We start from the raw sequence: 14,116 nt of genomic DNA, 5'->3' as shown, positions 1-14,116 counted from the left end.
CCACTGTTTGCAGTGACCTTTTGGTGCATTTCCGTTTTGTAGTTGCAGTACTATCTTATTGCAATCCTGTAAACTATTAGGTTTGCCACCCATTCTTGGATTTTCTGGGACTGTTCTGGATTGTGGTTCACCATCTTGACAATAATTCCTTTCTGGAATAGTAATTACATGGTGGTCATTATTTGTCTGTGAATTGCACTTGTGTGCATAGTTTAAATTTTCCAAATGAATTCATTTTGTCATATGATATGCATTTTATTCCTGTACCTGGCAACAATTGTTTCGCTGAAATTGATGAGACATAAACCTTCATTAATTCTATGCGTTTATTAATTCTACGTCTTCTGACCATTCTATCTTTTTAAATTTTGAATAATTTGGTCATCTTCCTGGGCCTTGTTCAACACATAAATCCAATTAAATTTTTGGCTGGACTGCAACGGCGGGGCCACCCCTACAAACGTGAATGTCTGTGCCTGACTGACTGACTGAGTGATGAAGTTACACCATTGGCCGGCCGGATCATGTGTGTTAGGTCCAGCCATATACTGGGTTTTAGGGGAGGGTCGGGGAAGCAATGGAAGACAGTGCCAGACTGCGTGCTACTAAAAGTTTGTTATTAAAAGCTTTTTGAGAGGATGAATAATGACTTTTCTTTGGCATGGGTTATATCTGAGGAATAGTTATCACAGTTATCTGAAAATATATACAGATGGGAATTGGTGTATATATCCCTGAGTTCAAAATATCTATCTCCAAAAGACTGTCTGATCAGTTATCAGTATATACAGCAGAGATAGTGGCAGCCATTATTGGGTTATAATGGGTTGAAGAGGTCAGACCAGATAGGGTGGTGATATGCACAGACTCAACAGCCATCATGAAAAGCATACAGTCAACAAAATCTGTCAGAGAAGACTTACTAATTGAATTTTACCTTAGTTTGCTATGACTTCACATAGGTGGTGTAGATGTGCAGTTCTGTTGGGTACCAGCCCATGAGGAGTTGAAAGGGAATGAGTGTGCAGACAAACTAGCAAAAAGGGCCTTACAAAAGGAAATTACTGCGCCAGTACCACTTGGAAGAGGAGAAGGAAAAGCAGTTATTAAGAAGAAAGGAATGGCGATATGGCAGAAAAGGTGTGAGGAAGACCGGAAAGGAAGTGGGCATCACAAAATACAAAAGTCGGTCTTAGCAAAGTACTATAAAGAAAGGAACAGAAGGGAGGAAATCATCATAACAAGAATCAGATTGTATCACACAAGATTAAATGCCACTTTGTTAGTGCTGGGGAAAAGGAACAGTGACAAGTGTGGGAACTGTGGAGTTGTGGAACTGTGGAATTTTTTCTCATGAGAACAAATAATCACAATATGTGTATTTTATTCGTCTTATGGCTGTCCATGGGTCGATTTCATGATTTATTGTGTCATTTGGGCACTGTTATAATATTTGTTGTGGACCAATGACGTACAGTTTGCGTCACTTCCTAAAGAGGACTAAGCTACAGTAAGGGCTAGAGTTTATGGTCACTGCGGTGGGACATTGCGACTCCGACCACGGTCCACCTGTGCGAAGTCAGAAAATGCAGGCATCCCATTTCGTAGTGATTTCATTATGGTGTGTGCTATTTACAGCTGCGCTAGACGACCATAAAATAATCCTCCTATGAAGTTTTTCGGTCACCCAGCAAGTGAACACCACAAACGGCGATAGAGTATCTAGTAGCAGTTACTGGCTCATTAACTGACTGTGGCGAAAACCTACGACGATAACTTGCTTGGTTAACAGCAGGTCTACCAGACAGTTATATGAAAATTAGCCTAGTCAAATCACCAGTAGTCTACACATCTCTGATTGATTGACCATCAGTGCAGTCGATGTTCCTCCCCTGTAGTTCATATTGCTAATGCATGAGCTAACCACGGATAGCTTACCTAGCTCACTGGCAAGCTGATATGCTAGCTAAGCATATTCGTTTTGCCGAGAAACATAAATTGAAGATAACTGAACATAATTGTATTATTAATGTCATACATGTAACGTGATTACATGACACAGTACAGTCGCGGATGGAAATTAAACTCCGTAAACATCTGATCATATATTTTTAAAACAACGGCAGACAGTCAGCTAGCCTCAAGTTCGTTCTGCAATCGTTCGTTCAGGTTGATGGGCTTTTCCGCACCGGACTGTCAATCACATTGTAAAATCACAAGACCGCTTAACTCTATGGTTTTGGCTCCAAATCGAGAACATGACCGCGCCCGCCATTGAGCTTCAAAACCAGAGACTGTAAAAAATATGGACAAAGCTACTGTGACGTCACACATTGCCTCTCCATGGGTCTGTAAAACACATTTTGAAGCTCAATGGCGGTCACCCCAGTGACCACAGATTGTAGCCCCTACTATAGCTCAGTCCTTCGCAGTAATCCGGAAGTGACGCATGCTGTTCCTCATTGGTCCAGAACAAATATTGGCACTGTGCCCAAAGGACGCAATAAATCATGATATCGACCCATGGACAGTCATAAGACGAATAAAATACACCTATTATGACTATTTGTTCTTGTGAGAAAAAATTATTGACTTTGTATTTTGATCGCATTTGTACCGTAGACTTACATGGAAACCGGATATGAAAACACCTATACTGGAGCAACCAGGGACTACAACACCAGGAAATGAGCTTCAAAAACGAAGTCTGGTTTTGGCCGCTTGAGTTGTACTCGTTTTGTTTCGAACCTGGATTTAAATGTAAAGATGCTCGCTAGATTGTTGTGAATACAGATAGTTTAGCATAGACTCCACCATTCCTCTGCTACATACAGGAGTAAATATAGTATGCATGTAATTACTCCTGTGTCTGTATTACCTAGCGAGAGAGCTAGCTAGACAATTGTGATATACGTATAGCCTAGATGCGGTCATTATCGGTCACACCTAGGAGTAAATAAGTGTTTGCACTCGTCTGCTCGTGATCTGGTCAGCTTGATAACAAGATCGATCACTGGCTATAGGGAGTTAGATAGATATATCTAGCCATCCACCCATCCCATATTTGGAGTGATTTTATACAGTATTCGACGGAAGCTGTCTCCAGTTATTTTCAATTTGAGTTTAACACGTAATCTTACTGCCGCTGTCTCAGTGGTGGAAGAACACTCAGAGCAAACGGACAAACCCTGAGGGATAGAAGTTTTGCCTCGAAGAATCAATCGTTAAGGTAATAATTCAAAAATTGCACGAAAGTAACTGGTTAATGTTATCCTTCTGCCATCTGACTTGTATCCCCAGGTAGAGGAGCACATTTGGCATGTCTAGTCATATTTTGAGTAGGCATTTATGTATATGAAAATATTGACATTGTTCACTCGCGATTTTTTTCTTGGCCTATAGGCAGTATAGTTTACTAGCAGGTCGCATCAGAAACATCCTTGTGCCTTCACGATATCGGCGAAGCTATTTCAATAATGTCTATCGGTAGTTATGCCATACGTTTCCAGCACCACTTCTGGTTCGTACCCTTGCTTTGCCTCATTGCCAGTGGTCGTCATAAACTGGACTTGGCATTTGGTCATTGAGCAGACATTCTTATCCAAAGCGAGGTACGCAGCATTTTTACAAAGCATTTACATCAAATTATACAGCTGGATATATACTGAAGCAATGCAGGTTAAGTACCTTGCTCAAAGATGCAATGGAAGTGGTAATTGAACTGGTGACCTTTAGGTTACAAGACCAACTCCTTACCCATTATACTACACATTATAAATACTAATTTACATAGTATTGGACAGACATGACCCCAGGATGCTTGGACAACTAGACATTCCCAAAACATGTGTAAAAAGGTGCCAACAGCATTGCCCTGATATACAGTACAATGTGGAGAAGTAATCAGTTTAATTTTGAACCATTTATATGGTGTGGAATATGCCTTGTGTATTAATTTACAGTGAATGAGCTGGTGTGATAGATTCCGAGATGCTTAATTCAGATTCAGCCAGCTTTTTGTCCAGTCTGGTGTGGCTCCAGTACTTGCAAGTTCCTTCTCCCATATCAAGTCTGCAGGCAATTTCTTGCAAGTTGCCTCTAGAAGAGACATGTATAAATGTGTTACCACCCTTTGAGAGTGTTTATTAGGGTCTAGCCAGTCTGCCATTGGATGTTTTGGTAATGGCACATTCCACGGAACACCGTGTGCTTTCATTGCTGATCTCAATCTCAGGTATAAAAAATAAGGGGAGCCTGGTAGGTTAAAAGTATTCTTGATCACAGAAAATGCACACATGGCATTCTCATTGTAAATATCACTTCATGTAAAAATTGACCTGAGACTTGATATCACCCTGGGAGGGTGGAAGGGTTTCCTCCATCATTGTTATGCACCATGTGACCCCTATGGTCAATCAGGCATCAGCAGGACAGCAGAGTGCAAAAAAAGTGCCAGGTGCTGCAGTATGGCCTGTTTGATTAAGGATAAATCCCTTTCCCTGTTTCCCTCCAGGAGCTGCACTTCTGCACAGTTTGAGCAGCAGGATGATGCAGGGCGGAGTCTGTCTGAGACAGGACACTGAGACAGCACTACCAGAGCTCACTGAGCAGCACAGGATCAGACAGAAAGAAGAGGAACTCAGTGGACTGGAGTCTGTCCACATGGCAGAGTCAGAGACAGAGTGTGCTGCACCAGGACTCAACACACTGGAGCCAGAGTGTGTTTCAGCACACAGCGGGGTCAGTGATGTACATCACACACACACATCACTCACTAAAACTGAAACTGATCTGGGCTCCTCCCACTCTGGGGATCTTATTAAGACTGAGAGCCTCGAGTGTACAGAGCTGGGATATGTAACCTATCTCCATCCTGACCAAATCAAAACAGAGGCTGATGATGGAGGATACCTTCAGGCAGAACACATCAGTGACTTGCAGGTTATTGAATGTGTTGATATTAAATCTGATCCAATGAAGTATGAATCCAGTGAATGTTTGGTGAATGATGTCATGAATACTGTGATGAACAGAGCTGCTGTTGGTCACAAAGACCAGACTGAATCAGGGCAATGTGCAGGAGAGCCAAACCAAAACTGTAAAAATGAAGAAATTCATCATCTGCTGACCCAATGTGGGGATTTAAATCATAACTGTGACATAAACAATGAGAAAACTCAGCCCAGAATTGTCCGACAGAAAAGCACAAACAGTCAGATAAAACATACTGATATCCAGGGAACAAATGTGATAAATGAACCAATGATAATTAATTCAAGTAAAAAGCCAAGCCTATTGACTTTTTTTCATAAGACGACAATTCAGAGCAATCAAAGAAAAATTAATATGACTGAAAAGCGGTACAGGTGTACACGGTGTGAGAAGTGTTTTTCACAGAAAAGTACTTTAAATTCCCACATGAGGATTCATACAGGTGAAAAACCCTACAAATGTACTGAGTGTGAAAAGTGTTTTTCACAGAAAGGTCTTTTAACTTGCCACAAGAGGATTCATTCCGGTGAAAAGCCGTACAAGTGTACACAGTGTGAGAAGTGTTTTTCACAGAAAAGTACTTTAAATTCCCACAAGAGGATTCATACAGGTGAAAAGCCCTACAAATGTACTGAGTGTGAAAAGTGTTTTTCACAGAAAAATACTTTAAATTCCCATATGAGGATTCATACAGGTGAAAAACCCTACAAATGTACTGAGTGTGGGAAGTGTTTTTCCCAAATTACTGTTTTAAATTACCACAAGATGATTCATTCAGGTCAAAAACCATACAAATGCACTCAATGTGGGAAGTGTTTTACACAGAAAAAAGCTTTAAATCGGCACAAGAGAATTCATACAGGTGAAAAGCCATACAGGTGTACACAGTGTGAGAAGTGTTTTTCACAAAAAAGTAACTTAAATATCCACATGAGGATTCATACAGGTGAAAAACCCTACAAATGTACCGAGTGTGGGAAGTGTTTTTCCCAAATTACTGTTTTAAATTACCACAAAATGATTCATTCTGGTCAAAAACCATACAAATGTACTCAGTGTGGGAATTGTTTTACAATGAGAAAAGCTTTAAATCGGCACAAGGTGATTCATACAGGTGAAAAGCCCTACAAATGTGCACAATGTGAGAAGGATTTTCATTCCAAATCTATTTTAAATACACATATGAGAATTCATTCAGGTGAAAAGCCCTACAAATGTACCGAGTGTTGGAAGGGTTTTTTCAGAGTATTTAATTTAAATCGCCATCTGAGTATTCATACGGCACCCATGATAATGAATTCAAGTAAAAACCCAAGCCTAATTAATTTCTTTCAAAATAACAAAATTCAACAAATCAGAAGTGAAATTAATACATGTGAAAAGCCATACAAATGTATTCAATGTGGGAAGTGTTTTTCTCGGAAAAGTGCTTTAAATAGCCACAAGATTATTCATTTAGGTCAAAAGACCTACAATTAGTGTAATCGGTGTTGGAGATGTTTTAATATAAAATACAAGTTTAATATTAATGAGCATACAGATGAAAAGCCCTAATCGGTATGCTGTTCAGTGTGAGAACAGGTGTTTAGACTAGTGGAATTTTCTGGTGTTGAACTAAACATACTGGAATTTGCTATTTGGGCTCACATTTAGGAATTTTTTGCATACAATGTGAAAACTGTTTGGATATACAGTAGTAAGAAACAAGGTAGTATGTATTTCCAACATGTACTCTGGAAATTAACTTGGAAGTACTGGCATACTTTTCAGTATTTTGCTGACAATGTGGAGGCTTCACTGTGTCTGATTATTATACTTGAGTATGTTTTATGTGAGATTGGGTCTTTGTTTCACTCATTTTTTTTTTGTTTTTTTTTTTCAATTTAGTATTTTAATTGTGTATTAAATAAATTTGCATTGTGAATGTGCACATACAAGGCCTTTATGTTATGTAAATTTCTCTATAAATGCATATATCCTTTGCAAAGCAATGTGTTATTTGCTTCCTGATTTTCTATCAACTTGCACAACCTTTTTTTTTTGTTGTTGCATATACATTTATTTATACAGCTGTATACTTAAGCACCTTGCTTAAGGTTTACAACGGCAGTGTCGTACCTGCAAACCTGTGACATTCCGGTTACAAGACCAACTCCTTACCCATTACATTGCATTCATTTGGCAGACGCTTTTATCCAAAGCGACGTACAAAAGTGCATTTCATGGTCGTAGACAACTGCTGAACACGGGTTCAGTAAGGTACAAAATACTTATTTTGTACAGCTATTTCTAGCCGAGAACAGTGAACACTATTCTGGTCTAACATCTGCAAAGCCAACTAGGCAGAAGAATAAGCTACAGTATTAGGACAAATACAAAATACCAAGAAGTGCTGGGATGGGGCAACATGTAACAAGTGACAGGAAAAAGGTTTATTTTATTATTTATTTTAAAAATTTATTTATTTTTATTTTATTTTATTTTTTATAAAAGAGTGAAATATACAGCGTGGTGGTGGTTAGTCTAGGTATAGTCTGAAGAGATGAGTCTTCAGGCCACGACAGAAGATGGATAGTGAGGGGGAGGTTCGGAGAGGGACGGGGAGTTCGTTCCACCACTGGGCAGCTAGGGTGGAGAAGCTCTGATCCCTTTGGGCGGGTGGGAGGGGTTACAAGGCGCCCTGCTGCCGCAGAGCGGAGTGGTCGAGCAGGCACATAGAATTGAGTCATGTCCTGCAAGTAGATGGGGGCTGTCCTGTTGGCAGCAGTGTAGCCAGTGAAGTGATCACAGCAGAGGAGTGACGTGGGAGAATTTGGGGAGGTTGTAGATGAGTCGGGCAGCGGCATTCTGAATCATCTGTAGTGGCTGTATGGCACAAGCTGGCAGGCTTGCAAGGAGAGAGTTGCAGTAATCACCAAACATACTTTCAGATGCAATGCTGCATACATTTTTATATTGTAGAAAGTGTTTAAAAGTGTTTCAAATACTCATGATTTAATGTGAACACATTCTCAGAAGTCATACGCACAATGATTCATTATGTTTATTTCAACACCAGGAAAATTCCATCAGAAACTAAATGAGTGCAATGGGTGAGTGACGTGTCCACAGAGCCTGATTATCAAAGCACCACAATGACTCCTCAAATAAAATGTAGAATTTCAGCCATTTTCCTATAAGTTGTCTGGTGGACATTTTTTCTTGTCATGATTTTTTGTGACCTGTCACCTGCTGTTTTGAGGCAAACCTTCCCTGCTTTATTGTAGCACAGTAAATAGTTCCCCTGTAGTTTTCCTTGCGTATTGTATTTTGGACAGGCATTTGAAATACACCACACTGAGTGGGTCAAAGTGGAATGCTATTTTTCTTTAATAACAAGTGTTTGAACATTTATGTTATTTCCCTTGAAATCTGAATGTTGATATTTTTTAATTAAATTTTGTTTTTTTAAAAAACTATGTTTTGGATATATTGTAGAAAGAAACATGTCAATGAAAATAAAATTCTATTTAAAAGAAAGAAACATGTTAGTGCACGTTGCCAATTTGTAGTTTGAAAATGATCTTGACAGTGCTGCCATTTTCAGTTAATTTCTGCCAATATCGAGGCTGTCCTGTTTGTCAGTTACAGCTAATTATTTGATTTCCAACAGCATGTTTTATCTCAGTTGAGGATCTTTGTTTCACTCTATTTTTCATTGTTGTACATGAGTTACCTTTGAAATACTTTTACAAAGTGAATGTGCACATGCCTAGGCCTTTATGCCATGTAAATTTCTCTTAAATGGTATCTGTATTTTTATATGTCATTATACATTATACAATTTGATTTGAATTACAGTTTTTATAGTCAGTAATTAGATTTTTTTGGCAAATGTTTTATTCGCAAATGTAGATTCCTAAAAACTGTTTTTTTTTTTTTTGGTTTTTGAGAAATAAGTCATTGTACTCTCCATCATTAATGTTTATGAAAAATCAGCAAGCTGAAAGATTTAAATGTTTTTGTTTCTTATAAGTAAACATATACGGGGCGACATAGCTCAGGAGGCAAGACCAATTGTCTGGCAGTCGGAGGGTTGCCGGTTCAAACCCCGCCCTGGGCATGTCGAAGTGTCCTTGAGCAAGACACCTAACCCCTAACTGCTCTGGTGAATGAGAGGGATCAATTGTAAAGCGCTTTGGATAAAAGCGCTATATAAATGCAGTCCATTTACCATTTACTTTTTGTTGGATTGCTTGGCTCCATGTATGTACATGTTTCATAGTTGAATATGCAAAACGAATATGCATACGTTTTGGAAAGGCAAATAGGGACCTGAATTGCTCGTCGGTGTGCAGTTACCATCCCCATTCCCCACTCACTTCCCTTATCCTTTTTCCTGTTACGGTCTGGGTTGTAACCGTCTGTGCTGAATTTACCTTTTTATGCCACGTTCTGAAGTACTTCAGAAATGACTTTCTGCCACTGTTTCACAAGAAATCAAATGAAGAACTAGATAAACAAGTGGCTGTTCAAGTTAAAACTGTATTTTTAAAATTTATCTGAGGTATCACTGAGGAAGGAAGGATTTCCCCCTCAGAATGCGAGAAGAGTATTTGTAAAAAATTTCACAATCTGTTTTTTTATTTTATTATTTTTTTTAAGTAAGAGAGTTCAGCGGAAACATTTCAATGTTCAGGCACACCGAAAATGCTTAATGCAATTTGCATCCCATATAAGTCAAATTTCTTGCACAATTAGTGATAGATGTGCAAGAAAAATGTAACCACATTGGTAAACATGGGTAAACAGAGCAGAAAGCAATGACACATTGAAAGACATGAGTTAATACAAAGATATACATGGCATAAAGGCATTGGCATGAGCTCATACACAATGTAAAATGATTTCATATGCAACTCATATACAGCACTGAAAAATAAAGAGTGAAAAAAAGATCCTCAACTGAGATAAAACATACTGTCTGAAGTATAATATTCAGCTTCAGCCAACACACACATATTACAACCACTAAGCTGGCAGTAAAAGAACTGAAAAGGCCAGAACCACGTTAATTTTCACAATACAAGTTGGAGAAAGAGTTTTCACATTGTTTTTCAAACAAGTTGGTGTCACTGGTGTCAGTTTCATCATCAAAAAATATTAGCCATCAGACTAAAAGGGAAATTACTTTTTTAAAAAGAATAAAATGGTCAGACTTGTGATTAATCTGGGATCCCAGTAATTGTGCTTTTTTCATATGCATGTCCAAAATATGATCAACCAGGAAAACCACAGGCAAATGATACACTGTGCAAAAGGAAAGGTCTACTACAAAGCTGCAGGTAAAAAATAATTTTATAAATAAAATACATTTATAAGCAAGTGGAAATTTCCAGCTGAAAAAGTGGAATAGTCAGTACCTTATAGTAGCTATGTGGAGAAGTCCCTTTACCCTGTAGAAAAGCTGTATGTTTTTTTTACCTGAAAGGTTTTACTGCTGTAAATTTCAACAGTGAGTTCAAGAATGTTTGGGACAAGAAACATATTTTTTCTTGATTTGGCTCTGAGCTCCACAATTTTAGATTTGCAATCAAACAATACACATGTAGTTGAAGAGCACATTCCCAGCATTTATTTAAGTACTTTTATACATTTTGGATTCTCCACGTTTCCTACACTGTGTACTCTTCTAGGGCTGTTCATCTTTATGAATTTTCAGGTGTAAATCTAGTGTAAGAAGAGTTTGCTTAAGAAACTTTCCCCCTGTTTACAAAGGTATGGTTTTTCATCCATTTGAAGATGCTGACAAATATTTGAATTAAGATTTTATATAAAAACAATTCCAACACTGAGCACACTAATTGTGGGGGGTTTCACTAGTATGAAGCATCTTGTGGCGATTTAAAGCACTTGTATGCGAAAAACACTTTCCACACTGAGTACAATTGTAAGGCTTTTCACCTGTATGAATCATCTTGTGAGAATTTAAAGCACTTGTCTGGGAAAAACATCTCCCACAATCAATACATTTGTAGGGCTCTTCACCTGTGTGTATTCTCTGGTGGGTATTTAAATGAGATAATGTGGAAAAGACCTTTGCACATTGAGAACCATTGTAGGGCTTTACACCTGTATGAATTCTCTGATGGATATTTAAATGAGGTATTCTGGAAAAGCACTTCCCACTCTGACAACAATTGTATGGTTTTTCACCTGTATGAATTCTCTGGTGGCTATTTAAATTAGGTATTGTGGTAAAGCACTTCTCTCATTGAAGACATATGTAGGGCTTTTCACGTGTATGAATTCTCTGAGGGCTATTTAAATTAGGTATTGTGTTAAAGCACTTCTCTCATTGAAGACTGTAGGGCTTTTCACCTGTATGAATTCTCTGGTGGACATTTAAATCAGCTTTGGTATTAAAATACTTCTCACACCATGTACATTTAAATGGCTTTTTAATCTGTTTTAATATTAATCATGGATTCAAAGATCACATTTGTTGTCTGACAATGTATCTGTTTGTTGCAACTGTGTGTCACTTCCTGGACAATTGTGTGCCTTCTTTCATTGTTTCCACACTGATGATTTAAGTCCCCAAATTTGGTCGGCAGAGTTTCTTCTTTTTTACAGTTTGGGTTTGGCTCTCCTGCACAGTGCAATGGTTCAGTCTGGTCTTCATGATCAACACCAGCTTTTGGTATAGAGGATAACGGAGCACTGAATAAATGACATAAACTAAAGACAAATAAGGCAGCAGGTCCTGATGGCATATACCCAAGGGATATTTTGAATATACTGTTCAAAGAAGGGCAACTAAATTGATTCCTGGTATGAAAGATAAAAGCTATGAGGAAAGACTTAAGATTCTTATATTACATTACATTACATTACATTACAGGCATTTGGCAGACGCTCTTATCCAGAGCGACGCACAACAAAGTGTATAACCATAACCAAGAACAAGTATGACAAAAACCCTAGAGGGAAGTACCGCTCCAAGTGTAGGGAACAACCGCATAGTTCAACTTGGACCCTGAAGGTTAAACTGTTTAACACTAACACAAACAAGAACAGCAACAATGCAGTCTATGCAAAAATACAAGCAGTAGTTAAGACAAGTGCATTAACTATGTCACCTACGAAACAGCTACCTAGTTACAACCCTAAGCTTACAGTCATTTACAGGGAGGTAGGGAGGGATGGGGAGAGGTGCAGCCTGAAGAGGTGAGTCTTCAAGCTAATGTCTTCAAGCTTAGTAAAAAGAGACTTAGGGGTGATTTGATTGTTAATCCCCTTTATGAATTTAAAAGCCTCAAAGTGAACTACAATAGAACTACAGATTCTGGAAGTAATTTACAGGCATAAGGCCTTATTTTTATTTGAAATAAATGAAATTATTATTTTAAAAAGTTAGTACGGCTTTTGGAGTGTGTTCTGGCACGAATCGGATGCTAGGAGACCAAAAACAAGATCCCCGTCTCTGTAAATTTAAAAGCTGTTACAGTTACGCTGCCACTAAGCTGTTTTTTTAGTTGTCTTATGTTTAGAAAAATGTAATCTAAAGAGAAAACAAGAGGGTTGTGTTACGACCCCATGGGTCTAGGGGTGCATGGGGTATGTAACTTGATGTTAAATGGCCGGGAGATGTTAATGCTGTAGATAAGGTAACAACAAAAAAAACACAGACAAAGCAGCAACTCAGTGCACGGGTGTTTACTGTGATAAACAAAACGGTGCAACAAACTACCAGACATATAACAACCCAGACACACACTACCAGGGTCAACGGACGCTGGATGTTGCCAAAAGAACAAACAAACAAGCTAGCTAAACCAGAGAGTAAACTAATCTAGTGTATCAAGTACACAAACAAAAGGCCTATCTACTCTAACTAGCAGACTGAAATACAATTGGTTGGCAATCACCCCTAAGGACTAGTGAATCTATACAAAACATAGCCTACGGGCATATGTACAGGAGCCCCCAGTCTTACCTGTCCCAAGCCTTGGAAGTGTACATAAAACAAGACAAGTTCAAATGAGGTGTTAACATACATAGTCAAAGACATAACACAGAGCAAACAGTCAGACATCCATTGTTACAAACAGGTGGGGTTTTTATAGTAGATGTGGCGAGTTATGATTGGCTGTCCAGAATTGACACGGAGGGTGGGGCTTGGTGAAGGTGGGACTTGGTGGATGGTGACTGACAGGTGAAGGCAGGGAAGTCCACACAAAAGAAAAACATGGCACGTAACAGGTTGGTACCCAGGGAAGTCATGGAGTGGGCTCCAGATTTGGAGATTAGAGACACTAAATGTTGTTGAAAACTGTCTACATGTAGTGTCCTTCTGGAGAGCCTTCAGGCATTTTAAATGGTGTTTCATATTTTTTTAAGAAATTAATTTCAGTCATTAACATATTTGACTTTTTAAGTTAGCTAAGTGTTTTATTTTAAAAGTGCTCAGTTGCTTGCTGTGTTGACAGCCTCATCTTCTGGATGCTCCACGTGATTAATGGAAAAGAAACAACCACCTGTTCACATTCATTTATTATAAGCACACACCAGACTGGTATTATTGGTAGGCTATTTGCTTAGTGAACGCTTATCTTGGTGTAAAGAAGCAAGCAAAAGCAGCTCCTCATCGATTTGGGAGTTACCACAATCACTGCATTGCTAGGCGCAGTTGCTAGCTGGGTGTTCTCCGATAAGTTCTCACCGGGATCTTAAGAATGCATAACTATACATTCTTAAGATCACCTTATCACCTTAATCAGTACCATAGCATCATCTCAAAAGTAATTTAAGAGCAAATTAAAGACATTAATCTGTTTTCATTATTTATTAATGCTGGCCTATTTATTTGTCATACTCTTTGTGATCACCAGCACTATCATCATGCAAAGACAGAAGTACTACACCTGATAACATTTTAAGTAACAGTAGGATATTTGCAGCAATATCAAAATAACAATGCAGTCAAAAGGATAATATGGTGGAATCAACATAGTAATATGAATAGTAATAATATCAAAATTACAATATAATCAAAACAATAATGACAGTGGATTCATGTAATCCTAGGTCAAGGTTTAATACTCAGAGTATTCTGATATTCGGTTTTGTGCAGGAAAATTTC

The 14,116-nt window shown here is 38.5% G+C and overlaps 3 protein-coding genes and 1 pseudogene across 4 annotated transcripts in view; 1 reads left to right on the top strand and 3 right to left on the bottom strand.

Annotated features, from left to right (window-relative positions):
- LOC135249375 (zinc finger protein 271-like) overlaps positions 1-6,979 on the top strand; it is a 70,627-nt gene extending 63,648 nt beyond the window's left edge. The window contains exons 1-2 of the mRNA XM_064324946.1: positions 2,538-3,229; positions 4,514-6,979. Coding sequence (XP_064181016.1) covers positions 4,546-6,471 — 1,926 coding nt within the window. The 5' untranslated portion in view covers positions 2,538-3,229; positions 4,514-4,545 and the 3' untranslated portion in view covers positions 6,472-6,979. Of the gene's footprint in view, positions 3,230-4,513 lie in introns of the transcript that reaches the window.
- Positions 1-14,116, bottom strand: part of LOC135249382 (oocyte zinc finger protein XlCOF6-like) — a 156,255-nt gene that overhangs the window by 55,932 nt on the left and 86,207 nt on the right. The window lies entirely within an intron of this gene.
- Positions 1-14,116, bottom strand: part of LOC135249394 (zinc finger protein 257-like) — a 97,760-nt gene that overhangs the window by 17,976 nt on the left and 65,668 nt on the right. The gene's annotated exons all lie outside the window — the stretch shown is intronic.
- Positions 8,879-11,449, bottom strand: LOC135249550 (zinc finger protein 723-like; annotated as a pseudogene).

The sequence above is a fragment of the Anguilla rostrata genome, chromosome 2 (assembly GCF_018555375.3).
Source record: "Anguilla rostrata isolate EN2019 chromosome 2, ASM1855537v3, whole genome shotgun sequence".
Classification (NCBI taxonomy): Eukaryota; Metazoa; Chordata; class Actinopteri; order Anguilliformes; family Anguillidae; genus Anguilla; species Anguilla rostrata.
Note: the sequence above shows the minus strand (reverse complement) of the source record. Positions and strands in the feature narration are given on the sequence as shown.